The sequence below is a fragment of the Rhinatrema bivittatum genome, chromosome 12 (assembly GCF_901001135.1).
Source record: "Rhinatrema bivittatum chromosome 12, aRhiBiv1.1, whole genome shotgun sequence".
Taxonomy (NCBI): domain Eukaryota; kingdom Metazoa; phylum Chordata; class Amphibia; order Gymnophiona; family Rhinatrematidae; genus Rhinatrema; species Rhinatrema bivittatum.
The window spans coordinates 77110511-77130951 of record NC_042626.1 but is presented as its reverse complement, the minus strand read 5'-3'; the positions used below and the strand labels follow the sequence as shown (position 1 = coordinate 77130951).

The 20441-nt window shown below is 46.4% G+C and overlaps 1 protein-coding gene across 1 annotated transcript in view; it reads right to left on the bottom strand.

Annotated features, from left to right (window-relative positions):
• Positions 1-229: 229 nt before the first annotated feature.
• CWC25 (CWC25 spliceosome associated protein homolog) overlaps positions 230-20441 on the bottom strand; it is a 73910-nt gene continuing 53698 nt past the window's right edge. Inside the window, exons 7-10 of the mRNA XM_029572906.1 lie at positions 9735-9934; positions 9320-9415; positions 1722-1885; positions 230-1598 (exon numbers count right to left, since the gene is read on the bottom strand). Of these exons, the coding sequence (XP_029428766.1) occupies positions 1828-1885; positions 9320-9415; positions 9735-9934 (354 nt within the window). The 3' untranslated portion in view covers positions 230-1598; positions 1722-1827. The remainder of the gene's footprint in view (positions 1599-1721; positions 1886-9319; positions 9416-9734; positions 9935-20441) is intronic.

Below are 20441 nucleotides of genomic sequence, written 5' to 3'. Positions count from 1 at the left end.
GGGGGGTGAGGGTGAGGGTTGGTACTGGGTTGCTCTGTGTTCTATGGTTGATTCTGGCATTGTATCTTTACTATTTCAGGGCTCTATTTGTTACCGATGAAGGGTATGGCTTCTGTTATTAGAAGACAGCTAACTACGTTTGCTTTCAATTGTATAATTAACATACTTTGTATATTGATATATATCAATATACAATAAACCCCAATAAAATTTCAATTACAAAAAAAATATAAAAAATAAAAGTTTAATAGAAAATCCAGCTTCAATACATATATGGCTGTGTTCGACACCCTCCCCTCCGGAGAGATTTTAAATAAAATGAATGTTTGTATTGCTGCAGTCTCTCTTCTCCAATAGGCAGAGAGACACTAACCAAAGCAGAAAATAACACACACAATACCCATTTCATGCAGTAAGAAAATGGGAGTTTCCTGGCCCCAGTGCACCACCTACCAGGGCTGCAGCAGTGCCAGTGTCCTGCTCCCTATACAGGATTTTATGAACCTGCTTTCCTCTCATAAGAGGCGGGCATGTTTCAAGCTGTAGCACACTGGACCTGTTAAAACCTCTAGAAAAGTTGCCCTATTAAATCTGCAGTTAGGATGCTAGCACCTTCTGTCTCCCCTCGCACCACCATGTGAGGGACTTTCTGGCTAGGAGAAGTTATTAACAATCCATGCTGCAAGCTCTCATTAGCAATAGGCAGCTGGCTCACAATTAGAGCTGATGTTCGGATTTGGACTTGGAACTATAGTTGATGTCAATCTCTGGTAACATGGCTAAGGAGGGTTTCTGAAAGATAAGTGATTTTAGCACTGTTTTTACAAGATCAGAACGTCCTTAGACGAAAACTTTAAAAAAAAAAAAAAAAGTTAGTGTGTATATAGGGCATCATATATAGATGTATTTTCCTCCCATTAACATTCTTTTTTTATTTTAGCACCTTAAGACTATAAAATGCCAATCAAAAAATAAGATTTATTAAGGTAGAAGTTTTTTGAAGACAAGAGTTACTTGGTCAGAAAACTGCCTTAATAAATCTGTTAGTCTATAAAGTGGCACTAACCCTCCGTCATTTATACAGTCATAAAAAAAGCTGGAACACAACTGATCCTTTCATGGAGACATATTTACAGGTATTTACAGGCACCTATAGACAGAAGTAATAGCACAGAAGACAAAGGGGAGATAGCAAAACAGTCACGCTGGCATACAAAATCTCAGCAGCTTTAGCAGACAGGATAGTGCAACATAAAACCATTAGTCAGGAGAAAGGCAGCTAGATGTGACTGATGCGCACACAACACTGTATGTGAAATCTGCTCCATTTTACAGGGCTGGCAAAAGTCCTACTTCAACACTGTAGCCACAAGGCCACCGAGTGGAGGCAGAGGCAGTATCAAGTCTACAGTCCACAACGGTGCTGAACAGTCCAGGCAGCAGGGCAGGATTCAGGGAGCCCTTGACACAGCAGGCTCCTCTATCTCTGAATGAAGTTTTTCTCAAGGGCTGCGGGCTTGTCCTTTGGATGCTATGAATGTGCGTTCATCACCCGATCCTCCAAGGAGGAGGCGGCTGCACTATCCAGTTTCATGTTACTATGGAAAGGGAAGAACACTACCATCAGTTATAAACTTCTTACATTTGGTGGCTCTGTGTTACAAGATGGATCAGCTACCAGCCTGGGAGTAGGAATCCGACTAAAGCCCCAGCATACTTACTGTATGAACTTCACCTCCTTGGAATCATGCTTCTCCAGCTCTCGTTCCTTCTCCTCCTGCACTTTGTATTTCCTGATGTTGTTCATCCCGCTCCTCCTCCCGCCACTTAGCCATCCTGCATCATATCCTGCCGTTTACGCTCCAGCTCCTCTGGCGATATCCTCCTGTTAACAGCACAAGCAGCCAAGTAAACCTGCAGTTCCCCACCCCAGCACCTGCAGAGCTCTGGCCAACACAATATACGGGATAGGAAAATTGGTTCTTACTGTTAATTTTTGTTCCTGGAATATCACAGATCAGTCCAGACAAGTTCCTACGTTCAGGGTGGGGTACCAAAAAAACCAACCATACAATAGCTCTGAGTGTGCTACTTGCAGTCCCTCAGTATGGACCTGTACCCAAAGCCACGGTGACCAATCCAAAAAACCCAATAATTCTGGGCAAAACAGACTCATAGTTGGAGACCCTGTCTCAAAACAAGGGCCATTACATTAACAACCCTAACCTCTAACCCAGAGCTTTCCAAACTTTTCATGTTGGTGACACACTTCTTTAGACAAACATAATTTCGGGACACAGTAATTAGTCTACAAGCAAACCGGAGGTTAAGGTTAAATGAATGAAATGTATTTCGACAATTTATGTATGTTTCCTTAAATATATACATAATAAAATGTTTCACGACACAACATATCTTGTGAAAAACCTTTCGTTTATAATAAATATATAATATTCCAAGATTAATGTTATTGTTATAATTTATGAGTAACAATAATAAAACAAAGTTTATTGTGTTATTCAATTTACCTCTTTAAATGAGATATATGTGCTTGATGGGATGAACACAGCTTTTGAATTTGGTGTTAATAAAAAAGTCCAAAGGGTCTTCTGCATAATTTTAAAAAGCTGGCCAGTTTCATACTATATAATTAATTTGATAGCCTCATTCAACTAATTCTATATGGCTATGAGAGTGAAATCTGGAATTTATAGGAAGGGACAGAATGTCAATATAAATCCTGCACCTCCAGTTCTCTAACTCTGTGCATCCACTGAAATTCCCCAAACAATGGAGCTTGGATGTTTCCCTTACAGCTCATCATACTAAAAGATATTTTCAAATTCTGGTGTCACCTCACAGTAACAGCAGCACAAACACCTTCCACTGCCAGACACATTGTGAACTAACACACCAAACCTCGCAAAAAAGACACTCAAAATCTATACTGCAATCCCATTGTAACATAACAGTAATAACACCAAGGACTCAACAACCAATAACCCTACCTGTGTGAAAAAAGCATGGGTAAATATTACACTGGGTCCTAGAATACCAATACACCACCTACTGAGGAAACAAAACAAAACCCGATGCTATAGATCCCTATGCTAGCAGAATCTCTCACCATGGTCACACACACAGAGCAGAGACAGATACAGAAATACAGAATACAAAATAAAGGAGCACAAATTAGACAAAAACTGAAATGGAAACTCCAAGAAGCCAGACTCTGTGTATTAACAATGGAAAAAACAGAACCACCATTCCTCATAAAACAAATAAAATCAAGAAACATAAAGCATCAGTTATAATAGTAAAACCATACTAATAAAAGAATATTTTAAAACTACTGATAAATAGAATTTCTATTAATTAAAAATCATATACATTTTTACAATTTCCCAGAGGTTATCCTCTCTCACACAGACTCAATGTCCATTCTCTCTCACATATACACTGTCACATACATACACATTCATGCTCTTATACCCACCATAACCTCTCACTCTCACTCTCACAGACACTGCCACACTCTCAGGCGCTAAGACACTCTCTAACACCTAACACACACCCCACACACAAACTCTTACTATCCCCTGGATTTTCTCATACACACTCTCTCTGGCTCCCTCACATTACACACAAACACACACACCCAGGCAAGCTCCCAGTCATTCTCACACAAACACACACACCCAGGCAAGCTCCCAGTCCATTCTCACACACTAAAACTGACCCCCAGGCAGGCTCCCATTCATTTTCACACCACTCCCTCACCATCCCCCAGGCAGGCACCCATCCATTCACACACATACACCCCCAGGCAGACTCCCATTCATACACATGCACACACTAAAGGCAGACCCCCTCTCTTTCTTTTGCCAGCAACCTCGGAGCCTCTCTCATTCCTCTGCTGCCACTGATGCCGCATGGCTATTGGGGAGGCGCTGATTGCTGCTATTGGCACTGAAGCCCATTCTGCTGCCTCCTCTGTGCAGGCCCTGTGGGTTTCCACTTCCTCCATGTTGATCTCGTACATTGTGAGATCCGCATAGAGAAAGTGCTACTCTTGACATTAACAAAGATTACATGTGCCAATCAGTAAAAAGTAATTTATTTCTTTCTTTTTTTTTTACCTTTGTTGTCTGATCTTAGTTTTCTAATCGGTTGGTCCCAGGCTTTTTTGTTCCACCTCCCTTTCTTATTTTTTGCCAATTCATTTCATATTGTCTTTTTTCTATTTCTTTTCTCTCCATCTATCTTCTTCCCTCAAACATACAGTCAGGTTCTCATTCTTACATGCTTTCTCTCTCTCTCACACACACAGGCTCTCACATGCTGTCTCTGCAAACATTGAGGTCCTCACTCCCACACCCAATCTCTCAACTCACACAGGCACCCCAATCTCTCAACTCAGCTAATACACGCACTCTACGGGCCCTCAGCCCTCTCTTTATCTCTGGGCCTCCTCTTCACGGGTCGCTGCAGGATCGGCTCTGCAGCGGCCCTGATCTTCTCGGGCCAATCGCAGCGGACTCTGATCTTCTCGGGCCGATCCGATCCGCGGTGGGGGCCCTACTACCGGGCCTCTTCTCACCCGCTGCAACAACGCGGCTCCTCTTCTGCATGCAGCTGCTTCATCTCCTTCCTGCCCGTGCGGCTCCAGCAACATTTTTCTTCCGGGGCCGCGTGGGCAGGAAGGAGGCGGAGCACCTGCACGTTTAGACGTGCCCCTTTTTCTTCGGGCCGTGGTGACGTGAACTCACCACGGCCTTACCGATCTTCCTGCTGTGTGTCTGCGGCACACAGCACAACGATTCTTCACTGCTTAGCCGCCAGTGGGATGAGCTCCACCGGCGGCCGCATTGGCTCCCACTTGCCAGTGTGTCACGTGCACCGGGCTTGCGCGACACACCGGCACACCTCAGGCGACACACTAAAGTGTCGCGACACACACTTTGGAAAGCTCTGCTCTAACCTATGAACAATGTTTGAAAATCTGCATATGACTAAAAAAAAAAAATATGGAGAAATTACTTACCTGATAATTTCGTTTTCCATAGTGCAGAAAGATGGACTCAGGCCCAATGGGTTGTGCTCCCCTGCCAGCAGATGGAGACTGAGTCAGGTTTCAAAGCTGAGGAATGGCTCCTGGCACAATGCCTGCAGTTCAGAGATGCGACATGCCAAGCATACAGACACCAGGAACACAGTTTTAAAGGTCAATAAACGCAAGGAAAGACTGCGCCACAGTTGAAAGGAAGGACCTACTAAAAAATCCAGTCCCTTCGACTCCCCGAACTCCTTCATCAGCTGTTCCTATCCTCTCTGAACAGCTTTCCTTAAAAGGGAGGTTACACAGCTGTGCTTTAGACCACTCATTCGTTGACCAATTTCATAACCACAGAAGTCTCCCCACGCTACCACCACGAAAACCATTTCTGGTGAAAGTCTGGACCATGTCATAGGGCATCCGCCACATAGGCCACTCCATTTCCAAGCGGGCAGCCTGCGTGGCCTTGTTTCACCGTCCGGACTTCTTTTCCTGTGCCTTCTGCACCCAGCACAAGCAGACTCTCTGCATCAAGCTCCCACACGAAAGGCTTAAAGCTAAGACCTCAGTCATTTCAACAGAATCTCCAGCTTCCGATCCTAGATATCCTTCACAGCGGCCAAACCTGCCACCAGGATGGTCGTCTTCTTGGTCACTGCCGCATCTACCTTAGGAAGCTTCCAGAACTCCAAGGTCTCCTCCAGTGAGGGATATAACTTAGCCATAGCCCCCCTGGCTACCATAAGACCCACCTCGGGAGATTCCTACTCTCAATCGACCAACCTTTTCACTTTCTTTGGCAAAGGAAAAGCTTTAGGTGACCCCTGTAGTCCATCCAAGACAGGGTTCACTCCCTCTGTCAGAATCTTCCTGCGTGACCTTAATCTCCAACACCTGGAGAATCAGTGGCCGCAGTGCCTCCTTTCGACCCCCTCCGTGATTGGGACGTCCTCAGCATCATGCATGGTATCTGCTAATGTGTCCACAGGATCCTTGTCCGGATCAACCCCTGGACCTTCCAGAGGGACGACCCAGGCCGAGAAGCCAAATTCCCCCTGACCCCGACTGCCCAGCTGCTTTTGACCGCTTAGCTCCTGCTCCCTTCTTAGCTAAATAGGATTTATGGAGGAGCAGAACAAATCCACAGAGAAGTCCTCGGTACCACTGGACTCCTGATCCAGCAGCCATTCCTCATTCTCTCCCTCCCCCTGGAAAAAGGGGGAGGGGGGGCAGGGGGAGTCCCACGGCTCCCTTATACTGGCCTGCTTTTTGCCACGCATAGACAAGATGACTGCACCTCCTCTGACCCCCACCCCCTGGGGTCGCCTGCACCGGGCCTGATGGCCGAGTGGAGCGACTGCCATCTGTGACCCTGCAAAGGTCCCTACCCCTCCGGAGGCACAGCTGGGGCACAACGAGGCCGCATTGAGGTACAATCACCTCAGGTTGCAGCCCCGACAGAATTTCCTGTGCTCAGCAGGAGGTGCCATGAAGCCGTGGTCAGCGGCAAAAATAACTCCTGCTGCTACTGAATCTCCCGCCGGCGCAGGAACAATCTCCAACACTGCCCCGGCACTTGCAGCCCCCAACTCCGGCCTCCTGGCACAATTAGCTCTGCCACAGCACTCCCCAGCTAGTTACCCATTTAACACACACCAGGGAAGGCAGAAAGGAAAAAGGAAAACTTCTCTTGCTCCTGGATACTGAGGGCTGAGGGCTGAGGGTGAGGATGACCCCTGGCTTTCCCTTCCTCTAGACCAGTGGTTCTCAACCTTTTTTCTGTCTGATACACCTGACAGAAGGTTCTCACATGCGTGACACACTGAGCACGTGACCATCACGGGGCTAAATGTAAACATGAACTCTGCATCCACAGGAACCCCCTCGACCCCCAACAGTGGGTGCACAGCAGAACTAGGACATTCCCCGTTCAATTTACCATACAAAAAAAAGATATTTCTGGTGACATCTCAATAACAGCAACATCATAAACACTCTCTCCTACCAGGTGCAATAGCCGTCCTTATGAAAAAACAGTAATTTACCACCAATGCATGTTCTATGGAGAAAACACAACAAATAATATTTATTTATTTATTTATTTAGGGTTTTTATATACCGACATTCTCGATATACATATCAAATCAAGTCGGTTTCCATATAACAAAACTGTCGCCGGTAAGGCGTTACATTAAACAATAGACAAAGTATTGAACAGAGACAAATGCCTACATGCTAGCAAAATACTTCACCTCGGTCACACACTTAGAATCAACCTTCACCAAGTACAGAAAGACCACAGATTACCAATATGGAAACAGAAACTGGAATGAAAAGCCACTCTGCATTCTGTGCAAAACAAAAATATAGCACCTATCAGACTTCCAGGATCTGAAATAATGTGCACAAAGTTACACCTGCGTTATGGAACTCAAACAGTAACAACCCTACCTATGAAAAGGAGGCACTGCAAAAATTACACCAGGCCCTGAACACCAATACACCTCCTATTAGGAAAAGAGAACAAGCCAAGCTGCTATAGATCCCTACCAAGAAACTACAAGCTCGCAGAACACCCTTAGCTGGGTCACATACGCAGAACACAGACAGACCCTCACCAAATACAGAATAAAGAGACCATAAAGCTAATGTTTTTGTTTTTGTACTGTTTTACTGCATACAGAGTTTGGCTTCTTGCTGTTTCCAGTTCAGTTTTTGTCTCCACATTTCTATTTATACATTCCCCGAGAAATATAAAATCATTTTAAAACTAGAATATAATAAATGTTTCAAAACAACTAATAAATGGAACATCCAATCATTAAAAACTTTCAAAATTATTAAAAATTCTCCAAACACCAATAAAATATTTCTAACAGCAGACACATCACATAATACCTAATAATTAAAATGGCAGTCAATCAAGAAAGATAAACTTAAAAAGGCACCTTTACTTACCCTCACCAGTAACTCTCCTACTCCTTTCCCTTGTAGGCCAATAGCACTCACCAGAAGCAGCAAGGGCTGCTGAAGCTCTGTCCTCACAGTCCTCTTCCTTAGTGCCCATGACTAGTCTCTCTCACACACACTCACACACCAGTGTCCTGCCTGACCAATCTCTCTCTCTCTCTCTCTCTCTCTCGCACACACACACACACCCCCCAGTCACCTGCCTGACCAATCTCTCTCTCTCACACCAGTCACCTGCCTGACCAATCTCTCTCTCTCACCAGTCACCTGCCTGACCAATCTCTCTCTCTCACACCAGTCACCTGCCTGACCAATCTCTCTCTCTCACACCAGTCACCTGCCTGACAAATCTCTCTCACACACACACACACACACACACACACACCAGTCACGTCCCTGACCAATCTCTTTCTCTCACACACACCAGTGACTTTACTGAGCAGTCTCTTGCTCTCACACATTTCTCTTACTTACACACACATTCTCTCATACACTTACACACATATTGACTCACTCTCTGTCTCACTCACCCCTAACCACAGCACACATAGCAGCTAAGGTAGCTGGTATGCTGCTATTAAAAGCAGTGTCCTGACAGGCTGGAAACTGCAGCAGGAGTGACCTCCCCAGCCCCACAGCGCTAAGAAGGCAGCACTCTGCTGTTTGCTTGTGCTGCGATCGATCGCGGCACAGAGCAATCAGCTGAGAATGTAATTTTATTCTTTTCTCCTCACCCCAGCCTTTTTTTTTTGCAGTGGCAAGAGACGTGGAGATCGGAGCTGGGGGGGGGGGGGGGGGGCAGCGGGGGCCGTGCTCCTTCTCCAGCAGCAGCATGCAGGCATGGCCTTTTCTTCTTCCCACGTGCCCGGTAGACATCACTTCCTCTTCCGGGCCACAGGGGCAAGAGGAAGAAAAGGTCACGTTCCTGTTGCTGGCTTCTACAAAACACTGCTGCCGTTCCCCTCGGGGCTTGAATGTGCTGATAGCCCGGGCAGGAACAGCAGCAGTGTTCGTCTCGCTGAGGTGAAAAGGGGGGGGGGGGGGGGGGGGAGAGCAGCAGGTGCGCGACACACCGGTTGAGAACCGCTGCTCTAGATGAAGAGAATTACACCTCTACCATCTGCTGGAGACAGAAATACTGAGGACTGAAGGGGGCACGCTCATTAATTTAGCAGTGCCTCAAAGCTTTTATTCTCTGGCTCCACCTGCTGGTAGGGATGCAAAATCCACTTGTCTGGACTGATCTGGGGTATGAACAGGAACTTATAAATATGTATAGCAAGTGTGCTGTACCTAGTATAACCAGAGGCTTGCTGTCTACGATATCCCTCCTTCTTGGGTGAGCTCCTAGGTCTCTCTCTCTCTCTCTTGTCCACCTTGGAGTTATGCCTGCAAATGGAAAAGAAACTCTTTAGCAGAACTGTGCCTCACACTACAGTCACCAGGCTCTCATCCCCTTCACCACCTATTTACAATATTTACAGAGAAGATTGCTGAAGATCAAAGAAACCCTTAAATTCCTTGTTTATGTATAAATGTAACACAACATGGTCATCAACCATAAGGAGTGAAATATATTCTGTCATCTATTGCTCAACTCCTTTGAAGCATCTTTACATTTCATCCTCAGGACCAGCTACCTAAGCAGAGTGGTTCTGAGGTGCTGCTTGACAGTCTTCCTTGCTTCCAGGTACTCTACACCACTCACTGTTTGCTGTGTCCTGTAGGAGACCTGGACCTTGCCCTCCTGTCCTGGGCCTCTCTCTGCCCTGCACCTTTGCTGGTATGTTGTGGGGGAGACCTGGACAGGTTCCTGGACCCAGAATGGCTTCTACATTTCTGGGCTGTCTTCCCCTGGTCAGCAGCTGCAGATTCTGGGGACCATTGTCTGTGTTCAGAGGCTCGGAACTGTCACAAAAGAAAGCAAAGCAGGCTCAGAACACCATCTGCAGTAAGCTATAGATCAGGGCACGCTCCTGCCACATGTCCAAAATAAGAGTGTGGCTTGCCCAAGAAAATTTATTTCTAGTCCATACATGTGGGATGCGTTCTCCGGCCAGCAAATGGAGGCAGAGACACAAAGTCAAGAGCTGTCACCACTCTCTATGAAAGGTCCAGTACTGCTTCAGCTCCTCAGTATGTATCTGCATCAGTAGATGTTGCACATGTGTTGGCTGGTGCTGAAACAGTGTGCTTGCGGCAGTCAAAAAAGCAAAGGGAATGTTGGGAATTATTAGAAAGGGAATGGTGAATAAATGGAAGATGTCATAATGCCTCTGTATCGCTCCATGGTGAGACCGCACCTTGAATACTGTGTACAATTCTGGTTGCCGCATCTCAAAAAAGATATAGTTGCGATGGAGAAGGTACAGAGAAGGGCAACCAAAATGATAAGGGAAATGGAACAGCTCCCCTATGAGGAAAAGACTAAAGAGGTTAGGACTTTTCAGCTTGGAGAAGAGACAGATGAGGGGGGATATGATAGAGGTGTTTAAAATCATGAGAGAGGTCTAGAACGGGTGGATGTGAATTGGTTATTACTCTTTCAGATAATAGAAAGTCTAGGAGGCACTCCATGAAGTTAGCATGTGGCACATTTAAAACTAATCGGAGAAAGTTCTTTTTCACTCAACGCACAATTAAACGCTGGAATTTGTTGCCAGGGGATGTGGTTAGTGCAGTTAGTGTAGCCGTGTTTAAAAAAGGATTGGATAAGTTCTTGGAGGAGAAGTCCATTACCTGCTATTAATCAAGTTGACTTAGAATATAGCCACTGCTATTACTAGCATTAGTAGCATGGGATCTATTTAATGTTTGGGTACTTGCCAGGTTCTTATGGCCTGGATTGGCCACTGTTGGAAACAGGATGCTGGGCTTGATGGACCCTTGGTCTGACCCAGTATGGCATGCTCTTATGGATATGTAGTAACTTGTTCCTGTCGTATTTTCAGTTTGGACTTCCAGGAAAGCAGGCAGAGAGTCTTGAAGAATCCTATAGAAGCAGAATCCCAGGAAAACAGGCAACGTGCACTGAAGATTCTGGTGGAAGCAGGCTCCCAGGTTAACACTGACAGCAGGCCCTCAGTTAAATCCAGACCTATTCAGGCTGGTGCAAGGTTCCCCTTTTCCACACAGAGCATGGGGGAACTCAAACGGAGCTGTTGTTTTGTAAGAGGACGCCAAGGAGAAATGGGGACCTGAGGAGGTCCTCGGTTAAATCCAGACTTATTCAGGCTTTTGCAAGGTTCCTCTGTAGAACAAGGGGGATCTCAGACAGGGGGATGCAGAGGAGAATCAGGACTCAGGGACCTAAGCTTTCATGGACACACTCCCAGGGTATCCGGCATAGAGCCTGATTTGTCCCTGGCAGGAGCAGGAATTGAAGGCAACACCACCACAGGTAAGGCTGAGGAAATCAGCATGTCGACTAATGTATGAGAAAATGTTGGAATGTTTTGCCTGGGCTATCAAACCCATTTAACTTTGTGAGCCACCTTCAGGGAAAGGAGGCAATGCTCAGTGACTGCAGTAACACAGTCTCAGTTGGGAGATACTTTACTTGTGTTTATGTAAATGTCAATGATTTGATTGAACATGTAACCATTGTGAAGGCTAACCACCATACAGCGGTGTATATACAATTGATTAAATAACAGGCAGGCAAGGTCAATTAAGAGCTGCAGCAGGGCAGGCTGGGCAGCTGGTTGTTTATTTCTCTGGTACTCTAGTAACCCCCATTTGGCTGGATTCAAACGCAGAGCTGCAGGTTATACTCCTAAACCTGGTTGTGAATTATAAATTCTAGTGCCCTTCTTACTCTAGCTCCTTGGCAGGTTTTTTTTTGTTTGATGTTTTAGAAAGTTCAGTAACTTGTCTAAAAAAATAAATAAATAGATGTGGGGGGGTTTTCATGTAGAGATATGTACTTACGTATAGATGGAGCCTTGTAGATATATATATATATATATATATATACAGATAGAGAGAGCGAGCTAGACAGATAGATATATGCACACACACTTGTATATACTTAAATTTATATCTGCCAACAAAACATTCATATATACTCAATTAGGAAGGAGTATGTACCGTATTTGCTGGCGTATAAGGAAGCACTTTTCCCCCCTGAAAATAGGTGAAAAATAAGGAGTGTGTCCTATGCGCCGGTAATCAAAATTTACAGCGTCCTGTGGGACGCTGACGCTGTTGATTTTGATTGGGGAAGCCGCGCTTCGGCAAGCCCCTTTTACTCAGCACCGGCCAATCGGGTGGCGCACCCTCACTCCCCCCCCCCCCCCCCCCCACACTGGATGCTGTTAATTTTGATTACCGGCGCATAGGAAGAGCATTCCCTGCCTACTTACCGGTACCATAAACCAATAAATAAATAAATAAATAAATAAATACTTAGGAGGGCCCATTACGGTAACTTTAATTGGTATGTTTTGGTATGCTGTAATGTCCTGATTGCTCTAGCATTCCCCGCGCCCTCACTCCCCAACACCAGCGCAACACTCCCCCCCACCGGACGGTTAGTAATTTTGATTACTGGCACATAGGACCTGCAGAATCGCTCCCCGAATCTGGCGGCGCATCACTCCCCCCCCCCCACACTGGATGCTATTGATTTAGTGCCCCCAAAGTTAAATTATTTTTTTCCTTAAAAATATGTATAAAAAAGGGGGTGCATCTTATGCGCCACTGCGTCCTATACGCCGGCAAATACGGTATATTGAGGCAAGCAAGCCAGATATTCACCTCTCCTTTTTTCCTCTGCAGGAAGGAGGCTACCGAGAGAACTGGTAAAATGAAATTAAGCTGGAGATATTGGCAGACGATTACAAAAGCTGCCCAAACAAATGTGTATAATTAGTTTGGAGGTACCTTACGTGAAGTAATGAGAGGTAGCATTGGTAACTCTTCTGGCCTGCAATTGACTAGTTCCCATGAGAAGGAAACATTTCTCAGAGTGGGATACTGGAGCAGATGGGAGCTGATTTCAGCTATGAAGCCATAGCTGGCAGGAAGAAAGAAAAAAATGGATTCAACACTCCCAGATCAGAAGGAGGAAGGCTTACATGCAGTTCTCCCAAGGCTAAGTATGATCACTGGGGTTTCTTTTCGGTAAGGCTAGCATTCCTCAGTGGAGGCTATGCTGATAGTCTCTCACATGTAAGGATCTGAGTGAAGGGGAGGTCTGGACAGAGGGATCCGGGAGGATCCACAACTGGTGGGATTAGAGAAAGGTAAGGTAAGCAAAGGGGAGTATCCGTTTGGTGAGTGTCCCCATTTTGCACCCACCAGGGGCCTAGCTCCCTTGGGTACTCCCATGCAGGGGGATTAGTACAATCTAGGTTCTATGATAGTTTCTTTTGTTTTTTCCCCACTGTTTGAGAACAGTAGTATGAACCGGTCCTTGTAGAGGGGAGCTTAGCAGAAGCCCCTTCCCATTCAAGACTAGCAGAACTCTTGAAGATCCACGCAAAATCCCCTGATTGAACATCCCACTGCCCCTGACAACAGGTAGATCCTGGCACTCCATGTAAATAGAACTATGCATAATCAGAGCAGAGTTTAAAAAAGAGTAAAACGTCTTATCACAATAAAGTTAAAAGCATTTGTTTGTCTAGCAAAAGTTTTTTTTTTTGTTTTTTTTTGGCGGGGGGGGGGGGGGTGTTTAGTGGGGGCAGTCGTTATTCCAGGTTTTTCAATTAAATTGAGGAATTCTCTTATCCTGGGGCTCCCAAGATGAGGGGCATATCTGAGGATCAAATGCATTCCTGCATATTTCCTCCAAGTCCTATGACCAGATACTGGTCAAACACTTGTTCCTAGATCCCTTGAAGACAGTAATGAGGCTCTTCCCTTGGGTTAGCCAGGACTCCGGATATTCATGGAGCAAGGAGTAATAAGCCTCCCTTATACAGGGAGGGAAACTGGCCCCTCTTAAGCAGATATTAGCTTCGTGGTAGCCCTATGCAGACATATGCTGTTTTTAGATAGCGTATGATGGAGAAATTACTTACCTGATAATTTCGTTTTCCTTAGTGTAGACTGATGGACTCAGGACCAATGGGTTTATGCTCCCTTACCAGCAGATGGAGACTGAGTCAGGTTTCAAAGCTAATGTCACACTAGATGTACCCCCTGCAGTGACCTCAGCCCTTCAGTATTCTCTTCAAAAACCACGTTTTTACTATTGAAAAAACGTGATTAAAAACTTGATTAAAAATGAATAACCGTAACTATACTCAACCAAACACTGAACCCCAGTAAGATTATAGATGTTCTTATCTAGAGTCTGGATAATGGGCTACCCGTAATCTCTTGGAATTGATATCCAATTCACGGGCGAATCCTTGGCACCGTTCTTGGGTCTACACTAAGGAAAACAAAATTATCAGGTAAGTAATTTCTCCATTTCTTAGCGTGTAGCCAGATGGACTCAGGACCAATGGGATGTACAAAAGCTACTCCCGATCGGGGTGGGAGGCTGCCCTCGGTCCAGTTAATACCACCCTTGCAAAGGCTGCGCCTTCCTGGGCCTGAACGTCCAGGTGATAGAACCTGGAGAAGGTGTGCAAGGAGGACTACATCGCCTCTCGGCAGATATCAATGGGAGACAGCAGTCTAGTTTACGCCCATGAGTCTGCCTGAGCTCTAGTGGAATGAGTTTTAACCTGAAGGAGCAATGGCTTTCCTGCCTCCACAAAGGCTCCTGTGACCACCTCCTTAATCCAGCGAGCTATGGTAGCCCGCGAAGCTAGTTCGCCCTGCTTTCTTCCACTGTGAAGGACAAACAGGCGGTCCATCTTTTGGACGGGTTCTGAAACTTCTAGATACCGCTCCATAAGCCTACCGACATTCAAATGGCAGAGGCGGCGGAATTCTTCCACTTTCTTGTGCTTATCTAGGGATGGCAACAAAATGGACTGATTCAAATAAAACTCTGAGACTACCTTGGGCAAGAAGGATGGAACGGTACAAAGCTGTAAAGCTTCTGAAGTCATCCAGAGGAACAATTCCCAACATGACAATGCCTGTAGTTCAAAGATGCAATGTACCGAGCATATCGCCACCAGGAACACAGTTTTCAAGGTTAATAAACGCAAGGAAAGACTGCGCAGCGGCCGAAATGAAGGCTCTGCCAAAAATTCCAGTACTAGATTAAGATTCCCAAGGGAACCAGCCACCATAGGGGTGGCCAAAAGTGCTTCACCCCTTTCAGAAAATGGGCCATGTCCAGTTGAGCCAACAAGGAGGTCCTGTTCACCTCGCCCCTGAAACAGGAAAGCTGCTACTTGGACCTTTAAGGAGCTAAGAGTCAAACCTTTATTCAAGCCATCCTGCAAAAATTCCAGAATTAGTGGGATTTTGACAGTCTGAGGGGAAACACTGCATTCCTCGCACCAGCCCTCAAATACTTTCCAGACCTGCACATACACTAGGGACGTAGAGAACTTCAGCGCACTGAGTAAGGTGGCAATTACTGCCGCCAAATATCCTCACTTCATCAGGCTAGCTCTCTCAAGGGCCAGACCGTAAGACAGAATAGAGTCGGATCCTCATGAAGGATCGGTTCCTGCTGTAGCAGGTCCCTGTGCATTGGGAGGCACAGGGAGGTCTCCACTAGGTATCGCTGCATGTCCGCATACCACAGATGCCTGAGCCAATCTGGAACTACTAGTAGGACTAATCCCCTGTGGAGCTCGATTCTGCGAATGACCCTGCCCTGCAGGGGCCACAGAGGGAAGGTGTATATCAACTCTTCTTCTGGCCAGGTCTGAACGAGAGCGTCGATCCCCAGGGACCACTGATCTCTTCTGCGACTGAAGAATTGGGGAACCTTCGCATTGTCAGATGCGGCCATCAGGTCGATGGACAGGAGACCTTCAGCGATCTACTATCAGCTGAAAGGCTTTGGCCGACAGTGCCTACTCTCCTGGATCCAGACTCTCCCTGCTTAGAAAGTCTGCTCTGACATTGTATTTTCCTGCGATGTGGGAGGCTGAGATCATCTGTAGATGTATGCCTACCCACTCCATAAAGAGATCTATCTCCTGTGACACTTGCTGGCTCTTAGTTCCACCCTGGCAATTGATATAGACTACTGCCATTGCATTGTCAGACTGCTTGACCCTGGAGTCTGTGGCTGAATTGTAGACACGCCAATCTGACTGCCCGGGTTCGAGGCGGTTAATGTTCTAGAGGGCCTCTTCCTCGGTCCAACGTTCCTGGGCCATCAGTTCTTGACAGTGAGCTCCCCAGCCCCAAAGGCTCGAGTCTATTGTGAAGACCAGCCAGTTCAGAGAGGACAGGAGTACACCCCTACTCAGATGAGCTTCCTGTAGCCACTACTGGAGCAGATAGCGTACTCCCATTGGTAAATGGAGGCAAATTGAATAGTCTTGAGACTGCCAGTTCCAATGTGATAGTAGTGAGTGTTGAAGCGGTCGCATGTGTGCCCTCACCCTCGGCACTACCCTCCAGGGTTGCCGCCATCAAACCAAGAACTTGGAGATAGCTCCACACCAGCAGGTGTATTGTGCTCATCAACTGATGCACTTGGGACATCACATTCCTTATTCTTGCGGTTGGAAGGAAAATCTTGTCCTGCTTGGTGTCGAACCGGACTCAAAGATATTCCAAGTACTGGGAGGTCTTGAGACTGCTTTTGTTCCGGTTTACGATCCAACCAAGTTCATGAAGCAAGAAGGTCGCCCTGTTGGTTACCCAGAGACTCTCTTCTACGGACTTGGCCTGGATCAACCAGTCGTCCAAATACGGGTGCACCAGGATTCCCTCTTTTCTCAATGCATCTGCTAGGACCACCATAATCTTGGAAAATGTTCTGGGGTAGTGGCTAGGCCAAATAGCAGAGCCTGGAACTGATAATTGCGACCTAGTATCACAAAGCGTAGGAAATGTTGGTGTTCTTGACAGATTGGAATATGTAGGTAGGTCTCGGATAGGTCCATGAAGGTTAAGAACTCTCCCAATTGTATGGCCATAATCACAGAATGTAGGGTTTCCATGCAGAAATGATTCACTCGTAGATGTCAGTTGATGCTCTTGAGGTCCAGGATGGAGCGAAAGGAACTTTCTTTCTTGGGTATGATGAAATAGATGGAATAACACTCTGTATTTTCATGGGGCGCAGGTATTGAGATTATAGCCCTCATCCTGAGCAGCCTCAAAGGAGTAGTCTCACCACGCTTTCACTTCAACATCTCACCACGCTTTCACTTCAACTTCTCCCATATGTTGTTTTTACAAGTTTTATCTCCACTCTGTTCAATGTAATTCAAAACACTTTCACTGTTTTATCCCAAGTTATGTTTATCCAGGTTTCTCCACCTTGTTCAATGTAAGACAAGACTATGTCATTGTTGTCATTTGCTGGTTGTAATGTAAACCGAAGTGATAATTAATTCTGTTAATTGAACCTCGGTATATAAAAGTTATAAATAAATAAATAGTCTCCACTGCCTACTTTTTGTGCTGGGAGTGGCAAGGAGACATCATGAATACGTTCCAAGGAGTGCTGCGAAATTCCAGCACTTATTCTTCTTGTATGACCTCCAGCACCCATTCATCCGAAGTGATCTCGACCCTTCTCTGGTAGAAGAGGGACAGTCTGCCCCTTATCTCCTCATTCCAAGGATGGGCAGGCAAATTTTCATTGGGGGGGGGGGGGGCGGTTTCAGGATGAACCTGAACCCAAGCCTGCCCCTCTCTTGGGCTGTCGACTACGAAAGGACTATAGGGGCAAAAGTGTTGGAGCCACTGGATCGACCCCTCATAGGCGAGGGGCGCAGTAACTGCTTTCTTTTATCTTCTGGTAGCCAGGGAAATGGAGATTCGCCCCATTTACTGGCCAGCTTTTCCAATTTGCTTCCAAGAAGGAGTGATCCTTTAAAGGGTATCTTTGTAAGATTTGCCTTGGAGGTTGTGTCTGCTGACCAATTCCGAAGCCATAGCTGTCTTCTGGCTGCCAACACTGAGGCCACTCTTCTGGCCGAAGTATGGACTAGATCCGAGCCCACATCAGTAAAAAGGTGGTGGGTTCCACAAATGCTTTGGAATTCACCCGAGTCATCTTCCTCCTGCAAGAGGAGTAGGCAAGAACGAGCTACCAGGGCACAAGAAGAAGCAATCTAAGGTCATAGCTGCAGCGTCAAAGGTCTGTTTAAAGATGGACTCCATCCTTCTATTGTGCGTATCCTTTAAGGCCACGCCTCCTTACACTGGGATAGTTGTTCGCTTAAAGACAGCACAGACCAGTGCATCCATTTTAGGGAAACACAAACGCTCTCTCACTGCCGGATCCAGTGGGTATAGAGCTTCAAATGCTCATCCCCCTTTAAAACTTGCTTTTGGGGCATCCCATTTCAGGTCAATCAACTCCTGGATGGAGAGGCTTTCCATAGGGAAATCAGAATGGGGTTCCTTCTTTGGTTCCGTCACAGTCTGGCCCAGGAAGTCCCAGCATCTTCAGGGTCTGGGAAACCAGGACTGGCAATTCCTCTCTAAGGAAAAAACAGTAACATGGTCTGACAGTTCTAAACCAGGGGAAATTTCCCCATCTTCCAAGAAATCTGTATCCTCCTGTGTCGTCCGGGTCCCTGCCAGGGCTACCCTTGGTGAGGTGAAGCATGCCACGAGGTCTGCCGACAGGACTGGGAGAGGGCTTACCGGCTGAGTTTCCGTCTGGACAGGGGCAAGTGAGGTAGCAGACTGCACCTGTACGAAGGCTTGAAAGCCCTGGAAAAATTCCATCCAAGAGAAGGCAGCCGGGTCCACGCCTAGCTCAGGAGGTACTGGGATAGGTGTCGCTTAATTTCCCTGTCCCACAGATAACAATCCTGGGGGTGCTCAGATCCGGGGTACTTCCAGTTAAAGCTGTGGCTAAACCATCATCCGAATGGGAGAAGGCGGGCTTAGCAAAGTCCGAGGAAGCCAACTCTCCTTGGGCTTCCTCACAGTGGAGACACAGATTGGAATTCAGGCCAGGCTGTGAAGCCTTAATACGACAAGCAGTGCAGATAGAAAGACACTTAGATTTCTTGGTTGCCACTTCCTTTGCTGGCGGTAAAGGAAAATTGGTTCTTACCTAATTTTCGTTCCTGTAGTACCATGGATCAGCCCAGACTGCTGGGTTATGCCTCCCTTCCAGCAGATGGAGACAGAGAAAAACGTGAAGGGCACCCCTGTAAGTAGGATGTGCCACCTGCAGCCTCTTCAGTATAAACAATATAAAAGCAGAATTAAAGTGGTAACAGGAATCCAAAATTTAAAAGGTCAAACCAAATTTATGAGACTCAACTATGTACAAAATAAGCACATTTGTGAAATCTTCATCCTGCTATATAGTGACACAGAAAAAAAATCGATAAACTCGAGCGGAATCAAAAAAACGGGCGGGCGTCTGGGCTGATCCGTGGTACTACAGGAATGAAAATTAGCAGGTAAGAACCAATTTTCCTTTCCCTGAACATACCCGGATCAGCCCAGGATGTACCCAAGCCACCTTACATGGGGTGGGACCTAGAAAGCCCCACTCAAAGCACACCGCTGCCAAAGCTCTCTGAGTCGGGAGCCTGAACATCCAAACGGTAATGCCGAGCAAAGGTATGCAAAGATTTCCAAGTCGCCGCCCTACAGATCTCCTGAGGGGAATTAATTGACTTTCTGCCCAGGACTCTGGCTGAGAATAGAGCGAATGAGCCTTAAGAACCTCTGAACTGCTCGCCCGTGACATATGTACGCTGAAGCAATAGCATCCTTCAACCATCGGGCAATAGTAGCCTTGGAAGCTTTATGCCCTTTCTTGGAACCGCTCCCACAAGATAAAAAGGTGATCATACAGGCGAAAATCATTAGTGACCTCCAAGTAACGTATCAGCGCTCGCCTGACATCTAAGCGCTTCAATTCTCGAGCATGTGGAGAATTCTGATCCAAATCTGGGAATGCAGGCAACTCAACAGACTGGTTCACGTGAAAAGCAGATACAACCTTAGGCAGGAAGGACGGCACGGTTCTAAGAGAAATGCCACAATCAGAAAACCTAAGAAAAGGTTTGCGACAAGATATAGCCTGAATTTCCGAAACTCTCCAAGCCGAGCAGATAGCTACCAAAAACACTGTTTTGAGTGTAAGGTCCTTCAGAGTGACGCACCTGAGCGGTTCAAAAGGAGGTTCACACAACTTTCTAAAGTCCAAATTCAAACTCCAGGATGGACAAACTGCTCGACGTGGTGGAATTCAAATGCTTAGCATCTCAAAGGATACGAACCACATCCAGATGAGCCGCTATGGACGCACAGTCCACCTTCCCATGTAAACAGCCTAATGCTGCCACTTGAACCCGTAGAGAACTGAAAGCTAGCCCCCCTCGCCAAACCCTCTTGCAAG